This window comes from Pantherophis guttatus, chromosome 4 (genome assembly GCF_059756535.1).
Source record: "Pantherophis guttatus breed Tessera chromosome 4, ASM5975653v1, whole genome shotgun sequence".
NCBI classification, from domain to species: domain Eukaryota; kingdom Metazoa; phylum Chordata; class Lepidosauria; order Squamata; family Colubridae; genus Pantherophis; species Pantherophis guttatus.
Genome location: NC_142066.1, coordinates 28046893 through 28074280, shown reverse-complemented (window position 1 = coordinate 28074280; position 27388 = coordinate 28046893). Strand labels below are relative to the sequence as shown.

General features: G+C 44.5%; 1 protein-coding gene across 5 annotated transcripts; it reads right to left on the bottom strand.

Annotated features, from left to right (window-relative positions):
* Positions 1-2981: 2981 nt before the first annotated feature.
* On the bottom strand, positions 2982-24821 carry IZUMO1 (izumo sperm-oocyte fusion 1). 5 transcript variants are annotated; one of them, XM_034419876.3, is made up of 9 exons: positions 24468-24811; positions 19449-19523; positions 16574-16657; positions 15388-15408; positions 10299-10379; positions 9464-9564; positions 9128-9245; positions 5935-6138; positions 2982-3451 (listed from the first exon to the last, which is right to left on the bottom strand). In XM_034419876.3, the coding sequence occupies exons 1-9, from the start codon at positions 24700-24702 to the stop codon at positions 3063-3065; spliced, it is 1308 nt and encodes a 435-aa protein (XP_034275767.2). In that variant the 5' UTR covers positions 24703-24811; the 3' UTR covers positions 2982-3062. The 5 variants fall into 5 exon arrangements, with proteins under 5 accessions (XP_034275767.2, XP_034275768.1, XP_034275766.2 ...); XM_034419875.3 differs by having other exon boundaries at positions 2983-3451; positions 9095-9245; XM_087891840.1 differs by having other exon boundaries at positions 3075-3451; positions 5907-6138; positions 24468-24821.
* Positions 24822-27388: the final 2567 nt, after the last annotated feature.

Sequence of the window (27388 nt, the reverse complement as noted above, 5' to 3'; positions counted from 1 at the left end):
GGGGCTTCAAAGGGCCGCCCTACACTGATCAGTGGTAAAAAGCAGTTTGGTGGTAGACTGGTGCCTCCAAAAACAAATGAGTAGACTGGTGCCTGCAAAAATAAATGGGTAGACCAGTGCCTGCAAAAATATATGAGTAGACCAATGCCTGCAAAAATAAATGGGTAGATCAGTGCCTGCAAAAATAAATGGGTAGACCAGTACCTGCAAAAATACATGAGTAGACCAATGCCTGCAAAAATAAATGGGTAGACCAGTGCCTGCAAAAATACATGAGTAGACCAGTGCCTGAAAAAATACATGAGTAGACCAGTGCCTGCAAAAATAAATGGGTAGATCAGTGCCTGCAAAAATAAATGGGTAGACCAGTATCTGCAAAAATACATGAGTAGACCAATGCCTGCAAAAATAAATGAGTAGACCAGTGCCTGCAAAAATACATGAGTAGACCAGTGCCTGCAAAAATACATGAGTAGATCAGTGCCTGCAAAAATAAATGGGTAGATCAGTGCCTGCAAAAATAAATGGGTAGATCAGTGCCTGCAAAAATACATGAGTAGACCAATGCCTGCAAAAATACATGAGTAGACCAGTGCCTGCAAAAATACATGAGTAGATCAGTGCCTGCAAAAATACATGAGTAGATCAGTGCCTGCAAAAATAAATGGGTAGATCAGTGCCTGCAAAAATAAATGGGTAGACCAGTGTCTGCAAAAATAAATGGGTAGACAGATACAGCTCTGCAAGCAGTTAAAAGCCTGGTAGACCAGTACCTCTGTTAAATCCTAAAGAATTGTCACATGACCATCAAGCCACACCCACAAAATAAGCCACACCCACAGAACCGTAGTAAAAAAAATTAGAATCCACCCCTGCTTATGACTCATAGCCTGAAAGAGCCCTGGTGGTTAAGGTGCAATATTACAGGCAAACTCTGCCCACAGCCTGGAGTTCGATCTTGACAGGGGCTCAAGGTTGACTCAGCTTTCCATCTTTCCGAGATTGGTAAAATGAGAACCCAGATTGTGGGAGCAATATGCAAAAACTGCTTGTATTGTAAACTGTCCAGAGAGTGCTATAAAGCACCTTGGGGCAGTCTATAAGCCTAAATGCGATTTCTATAGCATCTGTATAGTCACATAACAGATGCAGTGTTCCAGGGTCACGAGATCACCATTTACAACTTTCCAAGCTTGGTTTCCAACAAGCAAAATCAATGGGGGAAGCTGGGTTTGCTTAATGACCATGTGATTCACTGCAATCAAGTGAGGGCAAAAAAGATTGTAAAACCTGGAACAACTCACTTACAACAAAAATTAGCTTAGCAACAAAAATTCTGCTCCCAATTGTCATAAATCGAGGACTACCTGTATCAAAGGTGTGTGTCTGTGTGTGTGTCTGTGTGTGTAGGAGAAACTGAGTTTCTTGCTCTCTCTGTACCCTGGGCAATGCAGCAGGCCTGATTGCAAATACAGGTAGTCCTTGACTTACAACAGTTCATTTAGTGGCCATCCAAAGTTAAACAGCACTAAAAAAAAGTGATTTATGGCCGTTTTTCACATGATCACTACAGCATCCCCATGGTCACGATTAAAATTCAGATGCTTGGAAACTGACTTATATTTATGATAATTGCATTGTCCCAGAGTCATGACCATCTTTTGCGACCTTCTGACAAGCAAAGTCAATGGGAAAAACCAATTTCACTTAACAACCATGTTACTAATTTACCAACTGCAGTGATTCACTTAACAGCTGTGACAAGAAAAGTCGTAAAATGAGGCAAAACTTATGTAACAAATGTTTCACTTAGCAACAGAAATGTTGAGCTCAATTGAGGCCATTTAAGTTGAGGACTACCACTAGCCTGGTTTTATTTTTCTGTGTAAAATAGGGGGGGGGGGCTGCAGAATGTGGTAAAAAATTCAAGATGGCAGCTACAGAGCCTAAATCAAAGTCTTACCAATTTTTTTATATATGTTATGGACCCTCCTCCAAAGAAAGATCAGTTGGGAAAGGATCCATCTGGAGCAGCATGCCTGCTGAATCCCCTCTTGTTTGCTCTTCTCTGGAAAATTATCTTTTTATTTCTATCTTTTTAAGATGTGCCAAATTGTCCTACCAACTGTGCTTTTTCTCTCTCTCTCTCTGTAGCATGTGTGTGTGGAAGCCATTTCAAAAGACCATTTAAACAGACTCCAAGACATTTGGGAGTTTTCATTTTAGTAGGAATGTGTAGGTCCATATAAATCAAACCAGCTTTACCATCTATGAGAGTAGGACGACAGGCATTTTAAAATGATTTTTAAAAGAACAGTTTTTAAAGAATCAAAAACTCTGTGATTGTGTTTGTTCATTATTCGCTTTGGGAATGGGAGTCCACTTGGAGTGGGAAAGGAGTCAGAAAAGTGAGGAGAGCATCCATCACCATGAATCAAAGGCCAACATCTTATTTCACTGTTTCTCAATCTTGGCAGCTTCGTGGACTTCATGGACCAACTCCCAGAATTCCCGAGCCAGCTGAATGGAGAATTATGGGAATTCCAAACATCTTAAAGTTGCCAGAATTGAGCAACACTGCCTTAAATGATACATATAAAAGAAGGCAGCGTTTCAATTGCACAATTGTAATTTCTTGACACACACATACATCCAATGGCTGAATCTAACCAACAGGAAGAAAAGGACAACCTCAGTGGGGGAGAAAACTTGAGAAATCTTTGTTCTATACAGATTTTTAAAATACAATTTTCCCAGAAAAATACTCATTTCTTATCTTTCTTTAACTGATTAAACCAATGTTTTCAAACCTGGTTATTTGAAGATGTGTGGACTTCGATTCCCAGAGTTCCCCAGCCAGCATGCTGATTGGGGAATTCTGGGAGTTGAAGTCCATACAATTTAAAGTTGTTAGGTTTGAAAATCCCTGCTTTGAATCATTTTTGCATTCATGGAAATGCTCTGAAAAGGACCAGGATTAGGGACAGGTCATCTGAAGGAGATCTATTGATGAAGTTGCTAAGAATTGGCTTGAATTTGGTGACATGTAAATCACCAATCAATCAGAAACACACTTTTCCCCCCCAGAACTTTATTTTTACAAATACATGAAAAGATTTTACTATGGTCAATCCTGGAATAGAAGAAACTGATTTTGATGAAAATTGCAAATCCTCTTCACTAGAATCTGGTGAAAATTTCCTTAACATCCTAATCTTTAGTAAAGTAAATACACTATATTTATGAAATCCAGATAAACAAATAAAAATAAAAGTATGGAAAATCAAGATAAGGAGGGTGCTGGTTGCAAGTAATTTCAAAGAGGCAGGGGACATTTCACATTTTCCACTAACTCTCTGATTCACTGTCACTCTCACTGTCACTCTCGTCATCATCATCGTCATCATCATCCTCTTTCTCCTCCTTAGCCATATGACGATAATAACATAAACTGTAAGGAAAAAGGGGAAAGAGGGGAATTAAACAGAACATAGAAGCAGATTTCAAAGTTTCTAGCTTTGATAAATTCCACCAACAATCTCTTTTTTACTGATGAGGCCCTTACACACACCAGCTTTGGAGAATGTAAGGAAAAATTCTAGGATATGCCTTTAATTCATCTGCAATACTGGCTGTGCCTGCTGGGCCATATTGTTACTTTGCCCAAATTATTTTGTGCATCTTTCAATAATGGGTTGGGGGTGGGAGGGATTCGGTCTCCTGCCTAAACCAGATTGCATATCCTGGGTATAAGCACAAAATATTTGTTACCTTTGGAAAAAAATCTACAGGTAGTTCTCAATTTATGACTATAATTAGAACCAAAACTTTGGTCATAAATCATTGTTGTAAGTTGAAAAGTCCACAGGACCAGACCTGATTTGTTTTTATGGTGGTCGCTAATCAAATCCTGTGGTCATTAGTCTGAGTCACACATCTTAAGCAAATCCATTCTCTCAGATGTGTGCTTTTTGCTGGAAATGCAAAAAATGCCACAAATCACAGTTACGTGAATATGGATGTTGCAACCAGATATAAATTCAAACTGTTGCTAAGTACCAGAAATGCAGTTACGGGACCATGAGGGCAACATTTTACAATGACCAGAAGTGCTTTATGGACCATAAAACACCCTTTTCAAAGCTGTTGTAACAGTCAAACCATTGTTAAAAGACTGGTTGTAAATTGAGGACTATGTGTGTCCTATTAAGGTCTGTCTGCCATTACTGATTTTTCACTATGATCTCACCAGAAAGTAGCACCTCCTCCCTTGTTCCTCCTGCCCTCAAACTAATGTCCCCAAAGTAGGTTAAACATACCTCTCTGGGAATAGAGATGTACCTGAAGGCAGAGGTGGGTTTCAGCAGGTTCTGACCAGTTCTGGAGAACTGGTAGCGGAAATTTTGAGTAGTTCGGAGAACCGGTAAATACCACCTCTGACTGGCCTGTCCCCATCTATTCTCTGCCCCCCACTCCGAGTCCCAGCTGATTGGGAGGAAATGGGGATTTTGCAGTATCCTTCCCCTGGAGTGGGGAGGGAATGGAGATTTTACAGTATCCTTTGCCTGCCATGCCCACCAAGCTACGCCCACCAAGCCATGCCACGCTCACCAAGCCACACCCACAGAACCGGTAGTAAAAAAATTTGAAATCCACCACTGCCGCTTTGAGAAAATTAGATTTACAGTTTCAGCTATAATGACATTTTTTTAAGGATGACGATAGTTACATAGGTGCAACTCTGTGATTACCTTCACAACTTTCCATTGGGAAAATTGAACTTCAATTTCCTTAATTTGTGATGGGCCATCAGTGTAAGCTCAGAATGATATGGACCATCCTATCCAGAAGCCCAATTCTGCTTTGAAACTACCATAGGATGTTTTTAAAATTACAAATAACGAAATACGTTTTGTTTAGGACACAGTGTTTATTTTCAGATTTCAGTGAGCCAGGTGAGTGTAGTGCTTAAGGCACCTATCTAGAAACAACAGATCCATGAATTGTAATCCCACTTTAGGCACAATGCCAGCTGGGTGACCTTGGGCCACTCACTTTCTCTCAGCCCTAGGAAGGAGGCAATGGCAAACCAAACAAAGATGCTAAGGAGTCTTGAGGGTAAACCACGTGATGAGCAATTGAGGGAATTAAGTAGGCCTAGTCCACGGGTGTCAAACTCACATCATGTTGCCATCACATGACATATAGCGATGTTTTTTCCCCTTCACGGAGCTAGAATGGGCGTGGCCTGCATGTGACGTATCCGGCCTGTGGGCCGCCAGTTTGACACCCCTGGTCTAGTCTAACCAAGAAAAGGAGTAGGGGTGATTATGATAGCAGTCTTCCAATATTTGAAGGGTTGCCACAATGAAGGGGGGATTGACCTATTCTCCCAAACACCTGAAGGCAGGACAAGAAGTAACGGGTGGAAGATTATCAGAGAGAGATTCTACCAAAAGCTAGGGAAAAATTTCCCATCAGTGAGAACAATTCATCAGTACTTGCCCCTGGAAGTTGTGGCTGCTCCATCACTGGAGTTTTTCAAGAAGAGACTGTCTGGAATGGTATCAGGTCTCCTGCTTGAACAGAGTTGGACTCGATCTCCAAGGTCCCTCCCAACTCTATTATTCTATGTTCTAACCACTTCTGGAAAACCTGCCAAGAAAACCTGCAGGAACTTGTCCAGGCAATCTCCAAGAATCAGATTCAATTGAATCAAGAAAAAAAGGACACTTCAGAGATGAAGCTATGACATCTCTCACTCAGCCTTTTCCCACCAGCTGCTGTTCAGATGTGATAGCCTTTGAAATTGGTAGTTCCAAAGTATCAATTCCATGTCATCTGCTTCCAGTTATCCCCACAAAAAGCAAACAAGGCTACTTGGTTGTAAAGTGGATAAGACTCACAAAGCAACAACAATGAAGAACAGCACACCTCCTGTAATCCCGCTCACTTTCCAAGCTGTCCAATCAGCTTCAGGGGGTGGAGCCCTGGAAGAAATCCCTAGGGTGAGTGGATTTTTCACTGTCACAAGTGGCGGTGACAATAATGAAGATGGTGGTGGAGACAGTGTTGATGGCCGTGAAACCAGCGGTGGTGGGTGGGTAAACCAGGTGGTCTTCTCTTTTGGAGGTAGCACTGAAAGAAGAAGAGGAGAAGATGGGAAACTAAGGGACATCAGGGTGGGGATTAGGAATTTGGGGGAGAATTCTGTCAATGAAACCAAGCAAATCAGAATCCTGAGATTTGGCTCCTTCTCAAAGTTCTTCTTTAATGAGTACATCACATCGGCACAGCTTCAAAGGAAACCCAATTCTAAATCTTTCCCGTGGTTTCAGTATAGTTAAACTAGGAAATAACCCCATCCCCAAGTATCACAGGTCACGTCGGCCAATTGAGTTAATTGGCCGGCTTTTCAAGCACTCTTTCCCCAAACTTATTGGTTGCCAGTAGAGATGACCTTGGTTCTCATGAGAAAGTTCTTTGTTGTGTCTAGTAATGCATTCCAACCTCCTTCCCCCACTTCCGCCTCTGTGTGGCAACTGTGGGATGAAAAAATGGCTGCTGCCAGGTTCACTTCGAAGTTGAATTTAGAAGAGAAGGCATTCTATCCAGTGGTGGGTTTCAAAAAATTTTACTACCAGTTCTATGGGTGTGTCTTGGTGGGCGTGGCAGGGGAAGGTTACTGCAAAATCCCCATTTTTTCCCGATCAGCTGGGACTTGGGAGGCAGAGAATAGATGGGGATGGGGCCAGTCAGAATTTTTACTACCGGTTCTCTGAACTACTCAAAATTTCCTCTACCAGTTCTCCAGAACTGGTCAGAACCTGCTGAAACCCACCTGTGATGCTATCTCTTTAAACTTCAGCCCCTGGTCAACTGGTTAGGTGAATGGCTTGAAAACTGACACAAAGAAACTTACTTTAAAGGAAAACATATCTGATATTCAAAAGGCAGATGGACAGGCTCCACCCAAGAAGAGAAATGCTCTCTTCATTATCACAAGCTTGAAAAGGAGTCTCAGGGCCCCAGGGGTATTATTGTTGTTGTTGTTGTTGTTATTTTACATTGTAATACTTGTAAAAAAAAAGAGCAGGGCTTTAATCACATGGTTGAGCTGACCATCTAAAGCTTTTTAACCTCCTCCCTGAGGTCAGCTACAGCAACCTCTGCACAAACTACCGTATGTAGAGATGTCTTGGGTTTTTTCCCTTCAGAACTCTTAATGAAAGGCAAGGAAGTGAAGATTTAATTAGCCATTAAAAACCAGTTCCCTAGAGCCCAAACTTTTATTTAACAGACTAAAGTTACAAGCTTACGCCTGTGTAGGAGGCAGGTAGGCAAGCAACCTATTAGGCTCAGGTGTTCTGCATCCAGGCCGTTGCAATTGCATCTTCCCACTGCCCAGTGGATTTATTTTCACTGGAGAGAAGAATATTGTTACAGCCTTTCCTCTATATCACTGTCACAGTTTCTCCACCTCTAGTAGAAATTAAGAAAGAGCATCTCTTATGGATGGCCACTGTATGTGCCCACAGTCCACTCACAATCTGTCCTGCTCACAAATGCTATACCTGTGATGGCGAACCTATGGCACATGTGTCACAAGTGGCATGCAGCGCCCTTTTTGTGGGCACGCAAGCCGCCACCCCAGTTCAGCTCTGCTGTGCATGCATGTTCACCTCCCGCCGGCCAGCTGCTCATCGGGTCTCTACCGCGCATATGCAGGGGGTGGAGTGCATGTGGGAGGAAGGTGCATGCATATGTGGGGGGCTATATGAGCATTGCATTTTGGGGGTTTGGGCACATGTGCGAGCATTTGTGCATGCATGCGCACACTTTGGGCACTAGGTCTGGAAAAGGTTAGCCATCATTGTGCTATACCCTCCAAAGAATTTCACAGGTGATATAAAAACAATGACTATTAGATGGCAGCAGAATTAGAAGTCTTAGTGTCCCTTTATTGCCATCTAGTGGCTACCTAATTGTTTGCAGCCTAGAAATCATACCCCTAAGGTGAGCACCATCCCCATGGTCTCACCTGGGCAATGGTAATGAGTCTCACTAAAGTTGGCAGAACTTCCTTCTGATTAATCTTGCTACACAGCATGACAGAGCTCATCCAAGACCATATATAGGAGTATTACAGATAGTCCTCATTTAATGAGAGCCTTGATAGCACAGTGGTCTAAGCACCCTGTTATTAACACAGCTGCCTGCAATTACTGCTGGTTCGAATCTCTCCAAGGCTCAAGGTTGACTCAGCCTTTCATCCTTTCTAAGGTAGGTAAATTGAGGACCCAGTTTGTGGGGGCAATAAGCTGACTTTGTATAAATATACAAAAGTATGAAGGCTATTGCTTAACGCATTGTAAGCCGCCCTGAGTCTCCGGAGAAGGGCGGCATATAAATCAAATAATAAAAAAAAATGACTGTTCAGTGACCATTCAAAATTACAACAGTGCTGAACAAAGGGGCTTATGATCTATACTTGAAGTTATGGCCATTGCGGAGCTCTCACGGTCATGTGATAGAAATTCGGTATTTGGCAGTCTACCTTTTCATGCAACAAACCACACGGGGGCTGCAACTACTCCTACCTACCTATCTCTCCCTCCTATCTCAGCTGCTCACCTGGCCCACCAATGCATGCAAGCTGGAAGGCACTGGAAGCCCAGGCTGTTCCCCACCCCACTACACCCAGCAGGCCTCACCATGGTTACAAGACCCAGCAGCATATTTATCTTCGCATTTTCCTACAGTTGCTGACAGGAATACCCAGCCAATGAGTGTACATGGCCTTCTTAAAAAGGCTACTTCATGCCATTCTGCAAGCATGTGGTATTCTTGCTCAATTTGGAGAAGCCACCTTCCAAAAGTTCACAAGAATGGCACCTGCTTGGAGTATGGTGCAAGGTGCTAGGAAAAGCATCTTCCTGGCTCCCAAATGATTGTGTCTGCTAACCTTCTATGCTTCCTAGGCTCAAAAGCTAGTGAACACAATTGGAAGGCTTCCTCTTTGGGGAAGAAGGTCCTCCGAACCCCAATATGAAGCTTCTGAGGACATTTTTCAGTCCTGATTCACTGCACTCACCCACAACTTGAAAGTCAAGCTCGCTGGACGTACCGCCATTTGTGTCTACCATTTTACATCGATATGTGCCTGCATCATTCATATTGGCTTCTTTCTTGGTCAGAAAGGAATCTGCCCCACTGGCCATCAGCTTCTCCTTGTTACCCACCATCTGAGAAGAATAAGATCACATCATTTCTGTATCTACTTAACAAAGTTGTTGCCATCCAGGATGAAAGATTGGGTGGCAGTACAAGCTCTCCACTGAAGACTAGGATCATTCAATAGTACTGCTTCAATTGGAAAGTCAAACTCAAGAGCTAAGTAGACAAAGGGGATAGGGAAATAAATTTGTGTCAGACAAACTGCTTTGTTGGAGACAATACTTACCCTGTAGAACCTGTACGTCTTCACTCCATGGCTTGCCTTATGCCATTTCAGAGCACAATCCAAAATCAAATCTTCATCCATTTCCACTTGAACTTTCCTTTCTGCAAAATTCAGCATGTTATAATTCTACTGTCAGGCCATGGCAACTTAAATTATACCTTTATTAGGCTTTCTGGCCCAGTTACCCTGCCTGAGCCGGCAAAGAGGACCCTTTGAGTAATGTTTTTAGTAACAAGGCTCATATTTAATTAATGTTTCTAATCCTTTGAAGTAACAAGCAAGAATGTGAAATTCTGATAAGGACCGGGCCAAACTGGCCAGAGACATAAATTGCCCAAAGAGTTGACCTTTAATAACCTAAAAACTCATTATACTGTAAAAACCCCACCTATTGAATAACAAATCATGCTAAGAATATTATGGGATGCTATGAATTGGTACATAGTACATATTTATAGGTACTGGGCATGCTTGATGACTCAAATTATGCTAACCAATGGAAGAACGCATTCCAAATCCAAAATGTTTGAACTGTATATAAAGTGATAGCTGCCTAGCCTTTTAAGAGACCTTTTACCTAATATCAGGGGAGGGGGGGGTTATATTTATGCATAAATATTAGTCTACCTTTCCAGCTTGGATCCTATTTTTGGCAGAGGCACACCAGGCTAAGAACCTTGCCGTCATTTACAGCTAACAAAAGTTTTATGGACCTGCAATTTAGACTGGATTTAGACTGGATTCTTTACCTCTCCGTCCAACCAGGTTTTGTTATCTTCTAATCCGGCTCCAAACTGCATGAGCCAATTTGGGGGTTTGCCCTATCAACACTTACCTCCACACTTTAAGTTCTTGCTACAGGACTGCTGATTTGTAGCACATGAGCCGCAACTGATAAACGTATAAAACATCTTACCTGCAGAATAGGAATTGAATCAGAACAGGACCAGAAGGGAGAAGCTAACTTACTGGCGCAAAGCAGAAGAAAACCAGCAGAATGGACATGAGGGTCCCTGCCTATGATTCTATGATCTTGCTGTTAAAGGCAAAACCACAGGACCCTGATGAGTAGACCTAGTAGTATTATTCCAGAAAAGCCTTGGTCACAACTGCTCAGTTCTAGATACAGATGAACCTGGTCTCAGTTCCTCTTATTTTTTGCTAAAAGGCCATTTGCAACTCAAAAACTGTGCAAAAATATGTATAATGACAAGGAATACATAATGACACAGAAATACATTATATTATGGACAAAATTGCTTGCTTGCCAAAATGTACAGAAAAATAATGAGAATAATAATTCAGAATCATGCAGAACCCTTTTTAAAAATCTGATATACATACTGGGCAAAACAAAGTCAGTTCAAGAACATAAAAAATGGCACAGCAAAATTTAATCTGAAATAGTGATATAGGGTTCCTGCCTGAGCAGGGGATTGGACTAAAGGACCTCTACGGTCCCTTCCAATAACATTCGGTTATTTAATGTGAAAGGTTTGCTTTCTCCAATGGAGACTAAAAATGCCATTTGTAGTGGGTGATATTGACTACGATGCACCAGAATTCTGACTTATAATTGAAACTAGACAACCGGTGACTCCTTGGGTCATTGTTTCGGAGATATTTCCTTACCAGATTCCTCAATTTCTTTAGTAATGACAAAGCTTCTAATATACTTGAAAAGTTCTTAAAAATTCAGGAAGAGATTCAGAGATGTATCTGCCTTGAAAGTAGCCAACTATACAGCACAGTCAAACGTCGCAAGCTGACCACAGGAAATGTTTTATGACATTTTGTACACTGTTATGTCACAGAATGCTTTGTCATAATTTCTGTGTTATGACGTGTTTTATAACATTTGCCAAATTTCAATCCCACAGGAATTACGGGGCCCTGATTTTGAACGCATCCTGTAAGATAGTCCATTTGAGGTATCTCCGTTCAAAATTTTTTGCCCAATGATCCACTGTTTTGCACAGTTAAAGGTAACATACATGAAAGGATTAACACAAAAACTGGACATGAAACTAATCCTTCCCTCCTGTCAACTTTGTAACGGGACCGGCCGTCGTGAGAGGATGGTTGGCCATTAACCTCTGTTGGAGAAAAAGAACATTGGACCGTCTCCCTGTCGTGAGAGGACAGTAGAGTCCAGCCCTATAAATGGATATTTTGTGACCTTTATGCTCAGTTATCCCTTGGACTATGACAGATTCCCAGACTGGCTTTTCTTTTCCCATCTTTGGTTCGGTTGATGCTCCAAAAAAACTGACCTTCTTGGGCTGCGAGACTCCCCCCTCTCGCAGGCCTGGCCCTCCACGTTATCGAGGGCCTATCTTGATGACGGGCTTTGGGACCCCGAGAGATGGCATGCAGCAAAGAGGGGGCTGAGGGGTTTTTTAGCAAAATTTTTAAGGAAAATTTTAAGGGGACCCGGGAGGATGGGTGGGGGTTGTAAAAGTGGACCTGGGGGGGTCCAGATAGCGACTGTGTGGGATGATGGGTTGGTTAGCTGCAGCAGAGGGGTCGTGAAAGGAAATTTAACTGGGGGGCAGGGGGACGATAGAAAGGGCTGTGTAATTGAAATCATGAGTGGGAGGGGCAGGTATGACGGGCGCAGGGGGTCATATCAAGTGTCGGGGGTGCGCACGCGCTGTCTCCGAGCGATTGTGCACTCCGGCCCCCAATGCGTGACTCGTGTCCTGGGTTGTGTAGAGCCTCAGGCCCAGGGTCCGCGGCTGATGTTATGTAATGCCAGGTCGGTGGTTAATAAGGCCCCCCTCATCTGTGATCTTATTTTGGAGGGGGGTGCAGACCTGGCAGGTATTACGGAGACCTGGTTGGGCCAAGAGGGGGGGGGTCCCCCTCGTAGAGATGTGCCCGCCAGGTTTCCGTGCATTTCATCAGCCAATGGCCCAGGGGAGGGGTGGGGGAGTGGCGGTGATCATTAGGGAGAGTCTTTGTCCGAGGGAGACCACTGTTCCTCAGATAGCCGGATGTGAGTCCCTTTGTGTGAAGTGGGGCCGTGCGGTGCAGATGGGTTTGCTGACTACGTACCTGGCTCCCTGCCACGTGGCAGCGACCCTGCCCGAGCTACTCGACGTCATTGCCGGGGTGGCGGTCGATACCCCCAGACTTATTGTCATGGGGGATTTCAACCTCCCATCCGCAGGTGAGGCGTCAGAGGTGGCTCGGGAGTTCATGGCTTCCATGATGGCCTTGGACCTGACCCAGTTAGTTCAAGGCCCCACTCACATAGGGGGACACACTCTGGACCTGATTTTTATCTCTGGTCAGTGGTTGAATGATCTTGGTAGAGGGGACCTAGATATTAAACCCTTGTCATGGACAGATCATTCACTCCTTCAACTAGACTTTCCTACCGCCTGCCCCCACCGCAGGGAGACGGAACCGACCAGATGGTTCCGTCCCAGGCGCCTGATGGATCCCGAAAGGTTCCTGACGGAGCTTGGGCCATTTCCTGAGACTCTAACACACGACTCGACTGAAGAGCTGGTGGCCGCCTGGGAAAGGGCGGCCACTGGAGCTTTGGACCGCGTCGTGCCTTTGCGGCCTCTGACCCGATGCCGATCTCAATTAGCTCCTTGTTTCTCTGAGGAGCTGAGAGAGATGAAGCGTCGGAAAAGACGCCTAGAGAGCATTTGGAGGACTAGTCAATCCGATTCTGACCGGACACAGGTGAGGTCTTATATCAAGACCTACCTAGTGGCGATAAAAGCGGCAAAATCTAACCATTTTTCCGCTCTTATCGCATCTGCAGAGAACCGCCCAGCCGCCCTGTTTAGGGTGACCCACTCCCTTCTTCGGGGGGGAGTGCGGGAAGATCCCTTGCAGGGTCGTGCTGAGGATTTTGTGCAATTCCTGCACGATAAAGTCGCTCGGATTCGGGATGGCTTGGACTCCGATTGGATGAGTCCACGGGAGGAGACCGGGGCAGGTCTTGAGAATGTTATCTGGGAGGAGTTTGATCCTGTGACTCCCGAGGATGTGGACAGGGTTCTGGGTAAGATTAGTGCCGCCACGTGTTTATTGGACCCGTGTCCCTCCTGGTTGGTACTGGCCTCCCGGGAGGTTACACGAGGCTGGCTCCAGGGGATTATAGGTGCTTCTCTGGGTGAGGGTGCCTTTCCTGCTGCCTTGAAAGAGGCGGTAGTGAGGCCCCTCCTCAAGAAGCCTTCCCTGGACCCGGCTGAATTAGTCAACTATCGTCCAGTCTCCAACCTTCGTTTTGTGGCGAAGGTTGTTGAGAGCGTGGTGGCACGACAACTTCCCCGGCACCTGGATGAAGCTATCTATCTAGACCCGTACCAGTCGGGCTTCAGGCAGGGGTACAGCACAGAAACGGCATTGGTCGCGTTGGTGGATGATCTCTGGAGGGCTCGGGACAGGGGTTGTTCCTCTGTCCTAGTCCTATTAGATCTCTCAGCGGCTTTTGATATCATCGACCATGGTATCATGCTGCAGCGGTTGAGGGGGTTAGGAATAGGGGGCACCGTTTTGTGGTGGTTCTCCTCCTTCCTCTCCGACCGCTCGCAGTTCGTGTTGGCAGGGGGGCAGAGGTTGACCTCGAGGCGTCTCGCATGGGGAGTGCCGCAAGGGTCGGTCCTCTCGCCCCTCCTGTTCAACATTTATGTGAAGCCGCTGGGTGAGATCATCCGTGGTTTTGGGGTGAAGTGCCATCTGTACGCTGATGATACTCAGCTGTACATCTCCACCCCAGACCACCCCAACGATGCCCTTGATGTGATGTCCCGCTGCCTGGAGGCCGTGCGGGTCTGGATGGGGAGGAACAGGCTCAGACTCAACCCCTCCAAGACCGAGTGGCTGTGGCTTCCGGCGCCCCGATATAGTCAGCAGGTGCCATCGCTGACTATTGGGGGTGAATCTTTGCCCCCCACGGAGAGGGCTTGCAATCTGGGTGTCCTCCTGGATGCACGGCTGTCTTTAGAAGAGCATATGACGGCCGTGGCCAGGGGGGCCTTTTATCAGGTTCGCCTGATTCACCAGTTGCAGCCCTTTCTGGATCGGGACGCCCTGCGCACGGTCACTCATGCCCTTGTTACTTCCCAGTTGGACTATTGTAATGCTCTCTACATGGGGCTCCCCTTGAAGAGCACTTGGAGGCTCCAACTGGTCCAGAATGCGGCCGCGCGGGTGGTTATGGGCGCAACCCGTTATGCCCATGTGACACCCCTCCTGCGCGAGCTGCACTGGCTCCCGGTGGTCTTCCGGGTGCGATTCAAGGTGTTGGTTACCACCTTTAAAGCGCTCCATGGCATAGGACCCGGGTACCTCCGAGACCGTCTTCTGCCACCAATAGCCTCCCACCGACCAGTTCGTTCCCACAAAGAGGGTCTCCTCAGGGTGCCATCAGCCAAGTTATGTCGGCTGGCGACGCCCAGGGGGAGGGCCTTCTCTGTGGGTGCCCCAGCCCTGTGGAATGAACTGCCCCCGGAAATTCGTAAGATCTCCGACCTCCGGGTGTTTCGCTGCGCATTGAAGACCCTGTTGTTCCGCCAGGCCGGACTATCAATACAATAGTTTTAAATTGGGGTATTTAAATTTATTGGGGTTTTAAATTTGAGCCACTTATTTAATTATTTTAAATTTTATATCATTGTTTTGTCTGTGTTTTTAAATAGGCTGTCCCTGAGTCCTTCGGGAGAAGGGCGGTATAGAAATAAAATTATTATTATTATTATTATTATTATTATTATTATTATTATTATTATTCCTTTCCTTCCTCTTGAAACAGTTCTAATTATGTTAAGGACTAAATATAGAATAAGACTTGTGAGGAGGGGGAAACAACAAGAGAATATGACTCCTAACCTTGATCAGTTGTGGAAAATCACACATCTCCAAAACAACCCACCATTCATTTTAACTAATCTGATACTCACCACATTCATTGCTGCAGTAGACTACAAATCAAAAGGAGAAACAAAGAAGAGCATTAGCAACAGATGGTTTATCTCCTCCAGCCCCAATTTCCTACCTACTGGTTTTGAATGGGTAGTTGAAGTTGACATTGTAACGTCAGTTTGAGCAAGCAATGACCGAGCAAGCAAACAACCAAGCTCAATTTCAGTTGACAGTATTAAATGATTGTTACAGATCAATCAGAGGGAAAGAGAAAAGCAGCTGAAAATGGTTTCTTTGATGCTAGAGACCTATGGGTTTTCTGCTATCTGTAACTGCCACTAAATGAAGCATTCACTCTCCTTTCTGCCTCCCACCCACCCCCAAGTTGTTGTTTTGGACAAAACCCAGTTCTACTCAAGGGTGAAATCTATTTACCTTCCTTACCAATTCGGAAGCACATGTGCCGTGCACGCACAGACCTTCTGTGCATACGCAGAAGGTAAAAAATACATTACTTCCTGGTTAAAACCAGGAAGTAATGACACCCAGGTGGGTGGGCGGAGCTTTGCTCCACCATCGGTACTGGATCACTGAACCACCGGCCAAGATAGCTACTGGACCGGGTGATCCCGTCTGATCCAGGAGCATTTCATCCCTGGTTCTACTTCATTGAAGTGGCAAAAGAGAAGGTCAAAGTATACGGAACTTGATTTTGTGTTCACCTCCACCATGGACCACAACACTTTAGCACTATTGTGCAGAAGAACCCTAAGCATAGGGTTCCCCAGCCTTGACAATTTTAAGATGCATGGACTTCAACTCCCAGAATTCAGCAGCCAGCATGTCCTTGGAATTCTGGGAGTTGAAGTCCACACTACAATTGCCAAGGTTGGGAAACCCTGCCTTAGTTCCATTAGCGGGATAGAAAAGTTTCAGGATTTAAGGAATTTCATTTCTCTTTTGAATGAACCAATTCAATCTTTCTGTAGTTGTGAGAATCTCACAAATTCTTAGAAGTCATAAATAGTTTTGGAAAGTTTACTTCCAGAAACTAAAATGGGCCAGCCTACCAGAATGGGCAAATTTGCAGCAGCCAGCAATAAAGAGAATATTATGGGGAACCATTGATTATATTGATGGCAAAACAGAGGTTTGCATCTGGTTGTTTAAACTTAGAACTACATCTTCCTTTTCCCCCCCTTTTTAATAGTAAATAGAGCTTACGTTTTGCAACTTGTGGCATGACCTCTTCAAAATAAGTCATCAGTTTCTGAAGGCTCCACATCACTTCATTGAAAAGCTGCTCACCTGTTGAAAAGAAGGAAGACACTAAGAGGGTGTTATGGAAAAGTTGTGACCTGGGCCACAGGAACTGGCATATTGAAAGCACTGGAGCATTCCATGGAACAAATTTAAAGTCAAGGCAGCCCAAGAAAAGACTTACAGGTAGTCCTCAATTTACAACCACAATGGAGCTCAAAATTTCCATTGCTAAGTAAATCAGTTGTTAAGTGAGTTGCATCTTATCCTGTGACCTTTTTTGCCACAGTTGTTGACTGAATCATGCAGTCATTAAGCACATCTGGCTTCCCACTTTCACTTTGCTTGTTGGAAGCTGGCTGGGAAGGTTACAAAAGGTGATCAAATGACCCAGGATAACACAACTGTCATAAGTTGCCAAGCACCTGAATTTTGATCACATGACCGTGGGAATACTGCAACCGTGGTAAGTGTGGAAATTGGTCATAAATCACTTTTTCAGTGCTGTTGTAACTTCAAATGGTCATTAAATGAACGGTTGTAAGTTGAGGATTGCTTAAGAAAAAAATCCTATTGTCTGTGATGAGAGGAAGGACTCGGAGCTTCTACTATCTTCATGTGGCTCCCACTGCTTTATTGTCTTATATATTTGTGGAAAGACAGTCATCCTCCCCCATCATATCACCTTTCCTCAGTTTTCTACCTGACTTCCAAAGAACAATAAGACAGAAGACTACTTAAGCCAATTTGACACCTAGGCTGAAACTGACAAAGCAAGTTTTAATGCAGAGGAAATTGGCGAAAGGCACCAACTTAACCAAATAAGAACATCACCTCAAGATATTAAATGTTCCCCATGCTGAACCTAGATTTCCTCACAAAATCCCTTCACTCCAGAGGTCACCATCCTGACTCGCAAAGATAAAAACCACAGGCACCAACCTGCATTTTCTTTCCACCTGACTAAGCACACTCTCCAAAAATTCCTAGAAGGCTGACTGAGCCTACACACTTTCTAGAAACAATACAAGGACTTCTTCTATAGTCTGTGGAGATCTTCTACAGCAGGGGTGTCAAACTTGCGGCCCATAGGCCAGGTACATCATGCACTGGCCATGCCCACCCCCAGTTTAGCAAAGGGGGGAAAAGTTGTGACACCTCACATGACGACGGGTCGTTGCGAGTTTAACACCCCTGTTCTACAGTCTGTGGAGGTCTAAATACGTTTATTAAGATTAGCAAACCCAATCTTAATGATTCATTAGAGTGTCCAGTTGTTGAGCCTAGAGTTAGAGGATCATTTATATCCTCAGCCTCCTCACCAGAGGTGGGCTTCAGCAGGTTCTGACCAGTTGTGGAGAACCGGTAGCGAAAATTTTGAGCAGTTCAGAGAACTTGTAATAAAAATTCTGACTGGCCCCGCCCCCATCTATTCTCTGCCCCCCCAAGTCCCAGTTGATTGGGAGGAAATGGGGATTTTGCAGAAACCTTCCCCTGGAGTGGGGTGGGAATGGAGATTTTGTAATATCCTTCCCCAGGAGAGAGGAGGGAATGGAGATTTTGCAGTATCCTTCCCCACCACGCCCACCAAGCCACGCCCATCAAGCCATACAACACCCACCAAGCCACACTCACAGAACCGGTAGTAAAAAAATTTGAAACCCACCACTGCTTTTCACCTCCCAGCATAGACCAATTTCTGTCTACAGGGACATCATATGTTGTCCATGAATCAACAAACATGAGTTTGTTGATTCATGAGAGCAAATTCTCTGCTAGGTTTACTCCAGTTCCACCAGTTCTATTGTAAACATACAGTGAGGTTATAATTACCAGTCATGAGATGGCTTCCCTATGGAGCCTTTATTTGGGATACTTAAGCCACTGTCTTTAAAAAAAGAGTCTCTTGGAGACAAAAAATATGTGATCCTGGCTTTGCTACCTCCCTCTTTGCAACCTTTGCTATTCCAGCATCTGGTTCTAAACCTAATCCCTGTTAGCCATTATTTCTGAGAACCATTTTAAGATGCTTAGACTAGAATTGTCTTTGAGGCAGGGGTGAAATCCAACAGGTTCTGATAGGTTCTGGAGAACCATTAGTAGAAATTTTGAGTTGTTTGGAGAACTGGTAGTGGAAATTTTGAGTAGTACAGAGAACCAGCAAATGCCCCATCCGGCTGGCCCCAGAGTGGGGAGGGAATGGGGATTTTGCAGTATCCTTCCCCTGGAGTAGGGTGGGAATGGAGATTTTGCAGTATCCTTCCCTTGCCAAGCCCACCAAGCCACGCCCACCAAGCCACATCCACAGAACCGTAGTAAAAAAATTTGGACTTCACCACTGCTTTGAGGCACATTTTAAAGATTGCTAATGTGGAGGGAAGGGAAGGAAGGGAAGGGAAGGGAAGGGAAGGGAAGGGAAGGAAAGGAAAGGAAAGGAAAGGAAAGGAAAGGAAAGGAAAGGAAAGGAAAGGAAAGGAAAGGAAAGGAAAGGAAAGGAAAGGAATATGAATGGGGGAAATCCTTTCTTCCCTTGGATAAGGGAATTTCACAAAACCACCAGATGGTGCTGCTTAGTTAATTCCAAGAGAAGAATATTATATTGGAATACATTATGATCGTGACTTTAGACAAAAGCAGCAAACAGGCTATGGGTGGGGGAATTGGGCAGGCAAGGCAAAATTTTATTGAGGTTTGTTGAGTACCTTGCACCACTAACCCTGTTCTTAATGGACTGCAGTATGTCTAAATTTAAAATAATCCTGAGTGCCCTTCAAGAGGAATAAGTCTTACGCATTCCTTTTATGCCCATACAGTACCATTCTTTTTAGCAGGTCTCTACCTTCAAAGTTATTTTCCTTGATCTGATTCAGGGAGCGTTTGAAGTATACAGTGAGTTTTTTTAGTGTTATTTCATCTGAAAATAATGGAAAAGAGGAAGAATTGTAGATAAAAGAAAATAGCTAGATTCCTTTCTCCCCTCTCATGCATTTGTCTTAAGAAGTCTTGTTTAAATCAGTTTTCCATATATGAACCTCAATCCACAACTTCCGTACAATAAGTCCCTTTGTGAATTTTGTGGTTTGCAAACATAAAAACTGTTTCCAAAAGTTTTCCGGTTCAAACAAGCATTAAACTAAACATTGCTGGATTCATTTTGAGATAGTGTATTGTGGACCCAATATAATTTATGCCTAGTGTGCAGGAAAGTCCAAAGCAAGGGTTCAAAATTGTGGCTTTGCATCAGTGGTGGGTTCCTCCTGGTTCGGCCCGGTTCAGCCGAGCTGGTAGCGGTGACGATATGATGTCACCGAACCAGTTCTCTTAGTTCAGGAGCTGGGCCCTCCCGCCCCCCCCCCGTGTTATTCTTACCTTTTATTTGGCCCCGCCCCCAGTCTATTCACTGCCTCCCGAGTCCCAGCTGATAGCTAGAAGGAAAAAAATTGTTTAAACTCTTGCTGCGGGACTTCAAAGGGCCGCCCTACAGCTGATCACTGTTAAAAGGCAGTGTGGTGGTAGACCAGTGCCTCCAAAAACAAATGAGTAGACCGGTGCCTCCAAAAACAAATGGGTAGACCAGGACGCTCCAAGAACAAATGAGTAGACCGGGATGCTCGACAAATAAATGGGTAGACCAGGATGCTCCAAGAACAAATGGTACAGCTCTGCAAGCAGTTAAAAGCCTGGTAGACCAGTACCTCTGCTAAATCCTAAAGAATTGTCACATCAAACCACACCCACAAAATAAGCCATGCCCACAGAACCAGTAGTAAAAAAAATTAGAACCCACCCGTGCTTTGCATTATGTGTAAATTTCTCCAAATATGCCCTTATAAAATTTCACGCAAAGCCTGAATTCATTAGGGAACTGATTATTAACCCTACTATAGATAATTCTCGATTTATGACTACAGTGGAGCCCAAATTTCCATTGATAAGCAAGACTGTCATTAAGCGAGTTTTGTCCCATTTTACTAACTTCCTTGCCACAGTTGTTAAGTGAATCTGGCTTCCCCACTGACTTTGCTTGTCAGAAAGTGGCAAAAGGTGATCACACGACCCCAGGACACTGCAACTGTCATCAATATCTGCCAATTGTCAAGAGTCCGAATGATCACATGGCCATGGGGAAGCTGCAACGGTCATAAGTGTGAAAAACAGCCATAAGTCCCTTTTTTCAGTGCTAGTGTAACTTCGAATCGTCCCTTAATGAATGGCTGCAAGTCAAGGACTACATGTACATAAGTGTTTACTACATTTTGAAGAAACAGAAGTATTATCTCGCACAGTCACAAACACACATGAATATATCTTCATAAATGCATACACTTATGCATTCCAATTATTTATAACTTCAAAGAAATGATCAGATATAAAAATAAAATATCAGTTCGGTATACTGGGTTTGATAGTAACCCTTTAGTAGCACATAGTCAGATAGATCAGGGGTGTCAAACTTGATTTCATTGAGGGCTGCATGAGGGTTGTGTTTGACCTTGGAGGGCCGTGGGTGTGTGGGGCGTGGCCAGGGTGAGTGTGGCCGGAGGTGGGCATGGCCAGGAGTGGACGTGGTCATGGTGGGTGTGACACGGGATGAATGTCAGGAGCACCTGTGGTGGCCAAGTGCTAAGGCAGGACTTCCCTGAGACCTTCCCTCACTCTCATTATAATCTCCTCCCTCCCTCCCTCCCTTCCTTCCTTCCTTCCTTCTCTTCTTTTTCCTTCCCTCTTCATTCTCCTTTCTTCTTCCTTCCCCTCTTCCTTATTTTTCCTTCCTTGCTCTTTTCCCATCTTTTTCTTTGTCTTTCCTCTTTCCCTTTCTCCTTTCCTGTCCCGTCTTGTATGCTCAGATGCAAAAGGGAAAAAAATTCTCTTTTTATTCTGTTTTGTTTTTAGTTTGTTTTGATAGCCCTCTGCCAGGGAAAACGGAGCTCAGGAGGGCCACGCACCTCCCCCCCCCCCGAGCTCCATTTTCATCAGCAGAGGCACCACAGACTGGTTCTTTGCTGTTTCCAGGCCAGCCCCACGGGCCAGATCTAAGCACCCTGCGAGCTAAATCCGGCCCCGGGCCTTGAGTTTGACACCCTGAGATAGATGCTGAGCCTAGGGTTGGATCTAGATCTTGTCTTACTTAAGATCCATTCAGTTAGGATAACTAATATCAGTTCTGTACAAATGTACACACATACAAAAAGGGATGAGTTATCACAGTGATGGCTAACCTTTTTGCCGTCGCGTGCCAAAAGCGGGGGAGCGCAGGGGGATCGCGTATGTGTGTGTGCCCACACCCATTATTCAATGCCCCATGTGCCCCGCCCCCTGTGCATGCATGCATTCCCCCGCTTTTGGCACGTAATGGCATAAAGGTTGCCGGTGGGCCCGGTAGGCCCATTTTCGCCCTCCCCAGGCTCCAAGAAAGGCTCTGGAGCCTGGGGAGGGTGAAAACAGCCTCCCCACCCCCCGGAGACCCTCCGTAGGCCAGAAATGGCCAGTTTCCCGACTTCCGGTGGGCCCGGAAGGCCCAAAAATCAGCTGGCTGGCACACGCACGCATGCTGGAACTGAGCTAGGGCAATGCTCATGTGCCCACAGATATGGCTCCGTGTGCCACCTGTGGCACGCGTGCCATAGGTTCGCCATCACGGAGTTATCACAACAACCATTTTTGCCAATGTCGACATCTCCCCTATGGAAGCCCCCCGTTGTGTTTATCTGAGTGGGCATCCTAAGCATGACTAGATCTCCATTTAAACAGGGGCTTTAAGTTCATCACATCTTTTGTTAACAGAAGCACCCATTTCAGGGTTAGAAATGTATTGCAAAACCATGATGCAAGATTACATTATTGAAATTGCTTGCATGAAATAGGAATATGGTCAAAGGAAAGGAAAGGAGTCTCCAGACTGCTCCTTTAGAGTTCTCATCTCCAAATGAGAAGAGTTCATCTTAAAAGCTTTTTTAAAAAAATCACTTCATTCATTCAGTATGATATCTTCAGCTTGTATTCTCCCTTCATTGCCCAGGCTCAAAGCAATTGTCATCAGGATTCATGTTTTTGAGGCTTTTACTTTCACCCATCAAGGCAGCTCACCCTCTGACTTTCTAGTTGCCTTCTATTCAGTATTGTTTGTTTATTTATATAGGTTACCAACAAAACAGCCTATGTTGAATACATAGCTTTGGACAGATAACAACCAGTTCACAAAAACCAATATAAAATATCACAGAATAATTAAAAACAATCCAATACAAAAAAAAAAAACCCTCCGAGGCAACATATAAAAAAAATCTATTGGATATACATGTGTATGAGGCATCTCTATATCTTGGTCCATCCCATGAGGACATAGGGCAGGGGTTTGCAACCTTAAAACACTCAAAAAGCCATTTGGACCCATTTTCCACAGAAAAGAAAACACCGGGAGCCACAAAACCTGGGTGGCTGTGGCCAATTCGACATCACTCACTCAGTCACATGACACACCCCCAGCCGTGCCTACCCAGGTTTTGTGGCTCCTGGTGTTTTCTGTGGGGTATGAGTATCTCTCTTTGTGTGTCTCTCTCTCTTTCTCTCTCTCTCTCCCTCCCTCCCTCCCTCCCTCCCTCTCAATGAGTTGATGAGCAAAATGGCAAAACTACTTTCAGGACTTTCAGGGACACATTTCACCTTTAAAATACACAACATATCTCCCCCCCTCTCTCTCTTTACCTCTCCCCCCTCTCTCCCTCTCTTCCCCCCCGTCTCTCTTTCCCCTGGGAGGGAAGGAAACCCTGACCTAGTGCTGGGTGGTAGGAATCTGACGTGTGGAGGCCAACGAGCCCAGGACCAGCGTGCTGAAGACCAGCTAGCTAGCAGGGAGGTGGGGCATCACACCACCAGCAGCTCTGCAGGAAAAGCAACTGACATCCAGGAAGCAAGAGTGAGTCCACGACGACGCTGCTCTTGCCAGGGGCAAGTGAGGCAGGTGTCATAGTGGGCTCCAGGAGGAGGGGACCGCATCTCCCCCATTGTGAAGTGTGCTAAATTTTATTGTGCTGTGCAAGGCACCGTGAGAGAGACAACAGTAAATGCACCGCGAAGAAGGAGGAATGCTGTTTCGCACAAAGGCAAGTGCAGGGGCGCTTCGTTCCTGCACTAAGGCTCCGCCCACCGCCACTACTGCGATGGGGTGACAGCTCTTTCATCCCTCTGCCATGACAGGGCGACAGGGAGCTGCAACAGAGGGATGAAAGAGTTGCATGAGGCTCTGGAGCCGTGGGTTGCCGACACCTGACCTAGGGGAAAGGCCAGGTCTCTGTAGCCTTCTCAAAAACCAAGAAGGCCCGGGACTTCTAAATCTCAGTGGGGAGGCTGCTCCATAGGATAAACACCATGAAAGAGAAGAAATGTTGGTTTCATCCAACAATATGACACAGTTTAAGACAGGGGGTCTGGGACATGCTGACTTTGTTGGGTCTGGTGAGACAAGCAGAGATAAGTGCTCCCACAAAAAAACAGAACCCATTTATAATATGTTCCTAAAAAACATAGCTTTTTGTCCCCACGAATTTCTCTAACTTGGTCCTACCAATGTTTGGGGATGAGGTTGTTATAGCACAGTGTTTCTCAATCTTGGCAACTTAAAGAAGCGTGGACTTCAACTCCCAGAATTCCCCAGCCAGCAAAATATTAATTTTATAAATCAGTATAATTTGGTAACGTGACCTCTTTGTTCCATATATAACTGTGTAAAATTCAAAACCTGCCCTTAAAAATGCTCACAGTGCCAGGAGGTGGGTTTAAGTCTGCCCAAAATGGCCCTGATCTACTCCTGAAAAATTTGGATCTTCTTGGAGAGCTACTGGAAGGAATGCATTCATACCAATAATACCCATATATTTTTGTGGATGTATGGGTTGTTGCCATAACCTTTCCAGGGTATTGTCCAGGAGCTGCTTCAATTTTGTTTTGAGATCAGGGTCTCCTCGGAGTTTGTTTTCCAGGTAGCTGTTTTTGAACTCTTCTTGAAGTGCCATGGCTTCTTTGCTACATTTTAAACAACCCTGAGATCCTGTGATGACCATGGTCAGGAGGAGCCCAAACTCTAACCAAGACATGACAATATCTTGCCTTGTCAGCTGCTGGGAGGGGCCTGGAACAGCAAAACAGTGACATCATAACCACGACCTCACAAACCAGTCAAGTGAATGTGACTCTTCCATTGAAATGTCCCCATTGTGCTCAGCTGTGGTTCATCATTGGCTGAACACATCACAATGGTCTGGCTTTGCTCATATTTAATGGAAACAGAAGAAACCACATTATGGTTTAGCACAGTATATGAACATTGCTACAGCATAAGTCAATGTTGCAACGGACAGGGAAATGCAATCTGTACTTAACTTCCAATTAGCATCCTGAAATGTTTTTTTAATCAGAAGATGGAGGCAATTTAGCTTCTGTCCTTTCTGATATACTTCCAATGCTCTCCTGCATATTTAATGCCTGTTCCTTATTATTCTTTCATTGGTGAGCTTGTATTGGATGAGCCATCTCTCACTAATATAATCCCTGTAAACTTGCATTGAAGTATAATTTCTGTTTTCCTCAGCTGGCTTCTAGACCCTTCTTTCCCAATTGGGCATATTTAAAATAGGGGGATTTCAACTCCCAGAATTCCCCAATCAGCCATGCTCACTGAGGAATTCTGGCAGTTGAAGTCCCCATATCTTACAATTGCCAAGGTTGGAAACACTGATTTAAATAATACTGAATAAGAGGAGCCTATGAATTTAACTTGAAAGCAGATTTCTTCTTTTAACTCTTTAGTAGAAAGGGTTTTTTTTAGTGTTGGTTTATCTGAAAACCATTGAAGAAAGGAACCACTCTACGAATAGGAAAGCAATTAGCTTCCTATCTGCAGCCAGCTTTTGGTCAGCCAAATGAGTATAGATTATTCATAGCCCGCTTTTAGGCCCCTGAAGCTGACAGCAGAGAAGACCATTCTGGCACTTTAAAGCAGCTGCTGGGAGCTTGGAAAGTGAGAAGATTTTCAGTGTGGAAATGACCCAAAGTACTAACTTGTGGGTTGATGAATGTGTTTGCAACATCTTTGTATCAGCGAGATGAAATAAGTGGGCAGAATCAAATAATATTAAGTTTAAAATGGTAGTGACCCTAAAAGAAAACTAGAAATCATAGAATTCCCGGATTTTTTAATTTTTATAAATAAATTTATATGCCACCAATGTCATCATCAAGGGACTGACTTGCCTAGAATTTCCTTCCAAAACTCTTCTTTGTGATACTGGTTGTTATTGTTTCTGTTATATTCTGCCTTTGTTCTCCAAAATTTAAGGCTATACTGCCCCGTTTATCTTGAAAACAACCCTGCAAAGTAGGCTGACTGAGACAGCCTTAGAAAACTGTGTGAAGATTTGAATGCATCAAATGCTTGCCCAAAGGTGTCCAACCTTGGCAAGTTTAAGACTTGTGGATTTCAACACCCAGAATTCCCCAGCTAGCCATACTGGCTGGGGAATTCTGGAAATTGAAGTCCATGTATCTTAAACTTGCCAAAATTGGAGACCCCTGGGTTAGACCAATATAACAACTACCCAGTCATTGCATAGTCTTCCTCACTTTCTGATTTGGGTAAATCAGCCTTTTCAAAGGGCTAAATTCTCTTATTCTGCAAACAGGAAATGCACCTCAAGATTTCAGCCTGGTTGACTTGCATACCAAGTGACTCTGAAGTTGACAATAACAGGAGAAATTTCTTGTACATAAGTAGGGAATGTAGGCAAGATAATAATTTCTATAGGAAAGGTTTTTTAAAAATTAATGAATTGATTTAAAAATTGATAATAAGAAATAATAAAGGAATTAAGAGCTAATTTAGTTAGAAATAGGTAGATGGTGAATTCTAGTTTCTCCTTACACATGAAAGCTAGCTAGGTGATTTTGGGTCAATCATTACCAGTCAGTGAGTTCTAGTTCCGCCATAGGCATGAAAGCTGGTTGGATGACTTTGGGTTGCTCCCTCTGTCTCTCTTTGCCCAACAGCAGGAAAATAGCAGGAGGAAGGTGTCTTGGATATTTTTGTTGCTTTGAGTTGTTTATAAAATAAATATATTTCCTGCCTTGAGTTGTTAAATAAATAAACAAACAAACAAACAAACAAATGTCACATACATTGAATCAAAAAATGGTTTGGCTTTTAATGTAGCTTGCTTCCAAAGTGAATTCAACTTTCCCTTAAATTTAGTGCCCCCCCCAGCTGACCCTGAGAAGGTCAGGTCCCCACAGTCTCCTCTTTCTTCCCTTCGGTCCTCTCACCCGCCACGCCTCATAATCTTCTAAATTCCTGGGCTGTGTCCCCCTTTCATCACATCTTGTATATCAGGTCTTTGGGACCACCTGGCCATATGGGGTCAAAATAACTGTGGTCACGGTCTGCTCTGCATTAATTAACCTTTGATCCTTAATGGGCACCTCGGGGAAGAAGAGGTGGGAGGGCCTCGTAAAAACAACAGAGAGATTAATAGCCAGCCAACCAGCAATTTCACTTTCAGAGCTTGGGACAGCTGGGGGATAGGGAGTGGAGAGGGAGGAGCTCATCGGCTGGGTGAGAGGTGGGAGGAAGGGCAGTAATTTGGGAACTGGGGAGGGGACATCTTGGGCTGAAATGGTAAAGCAACTGCACGGAGGGTTGCCAACTGCTTAGAGGGAAAACCAGCCCGTGCTAAGCAGTTGGATTTGCAGGAATCTCAAAATAGAAATAAACTTCACCATCTGCTTCAG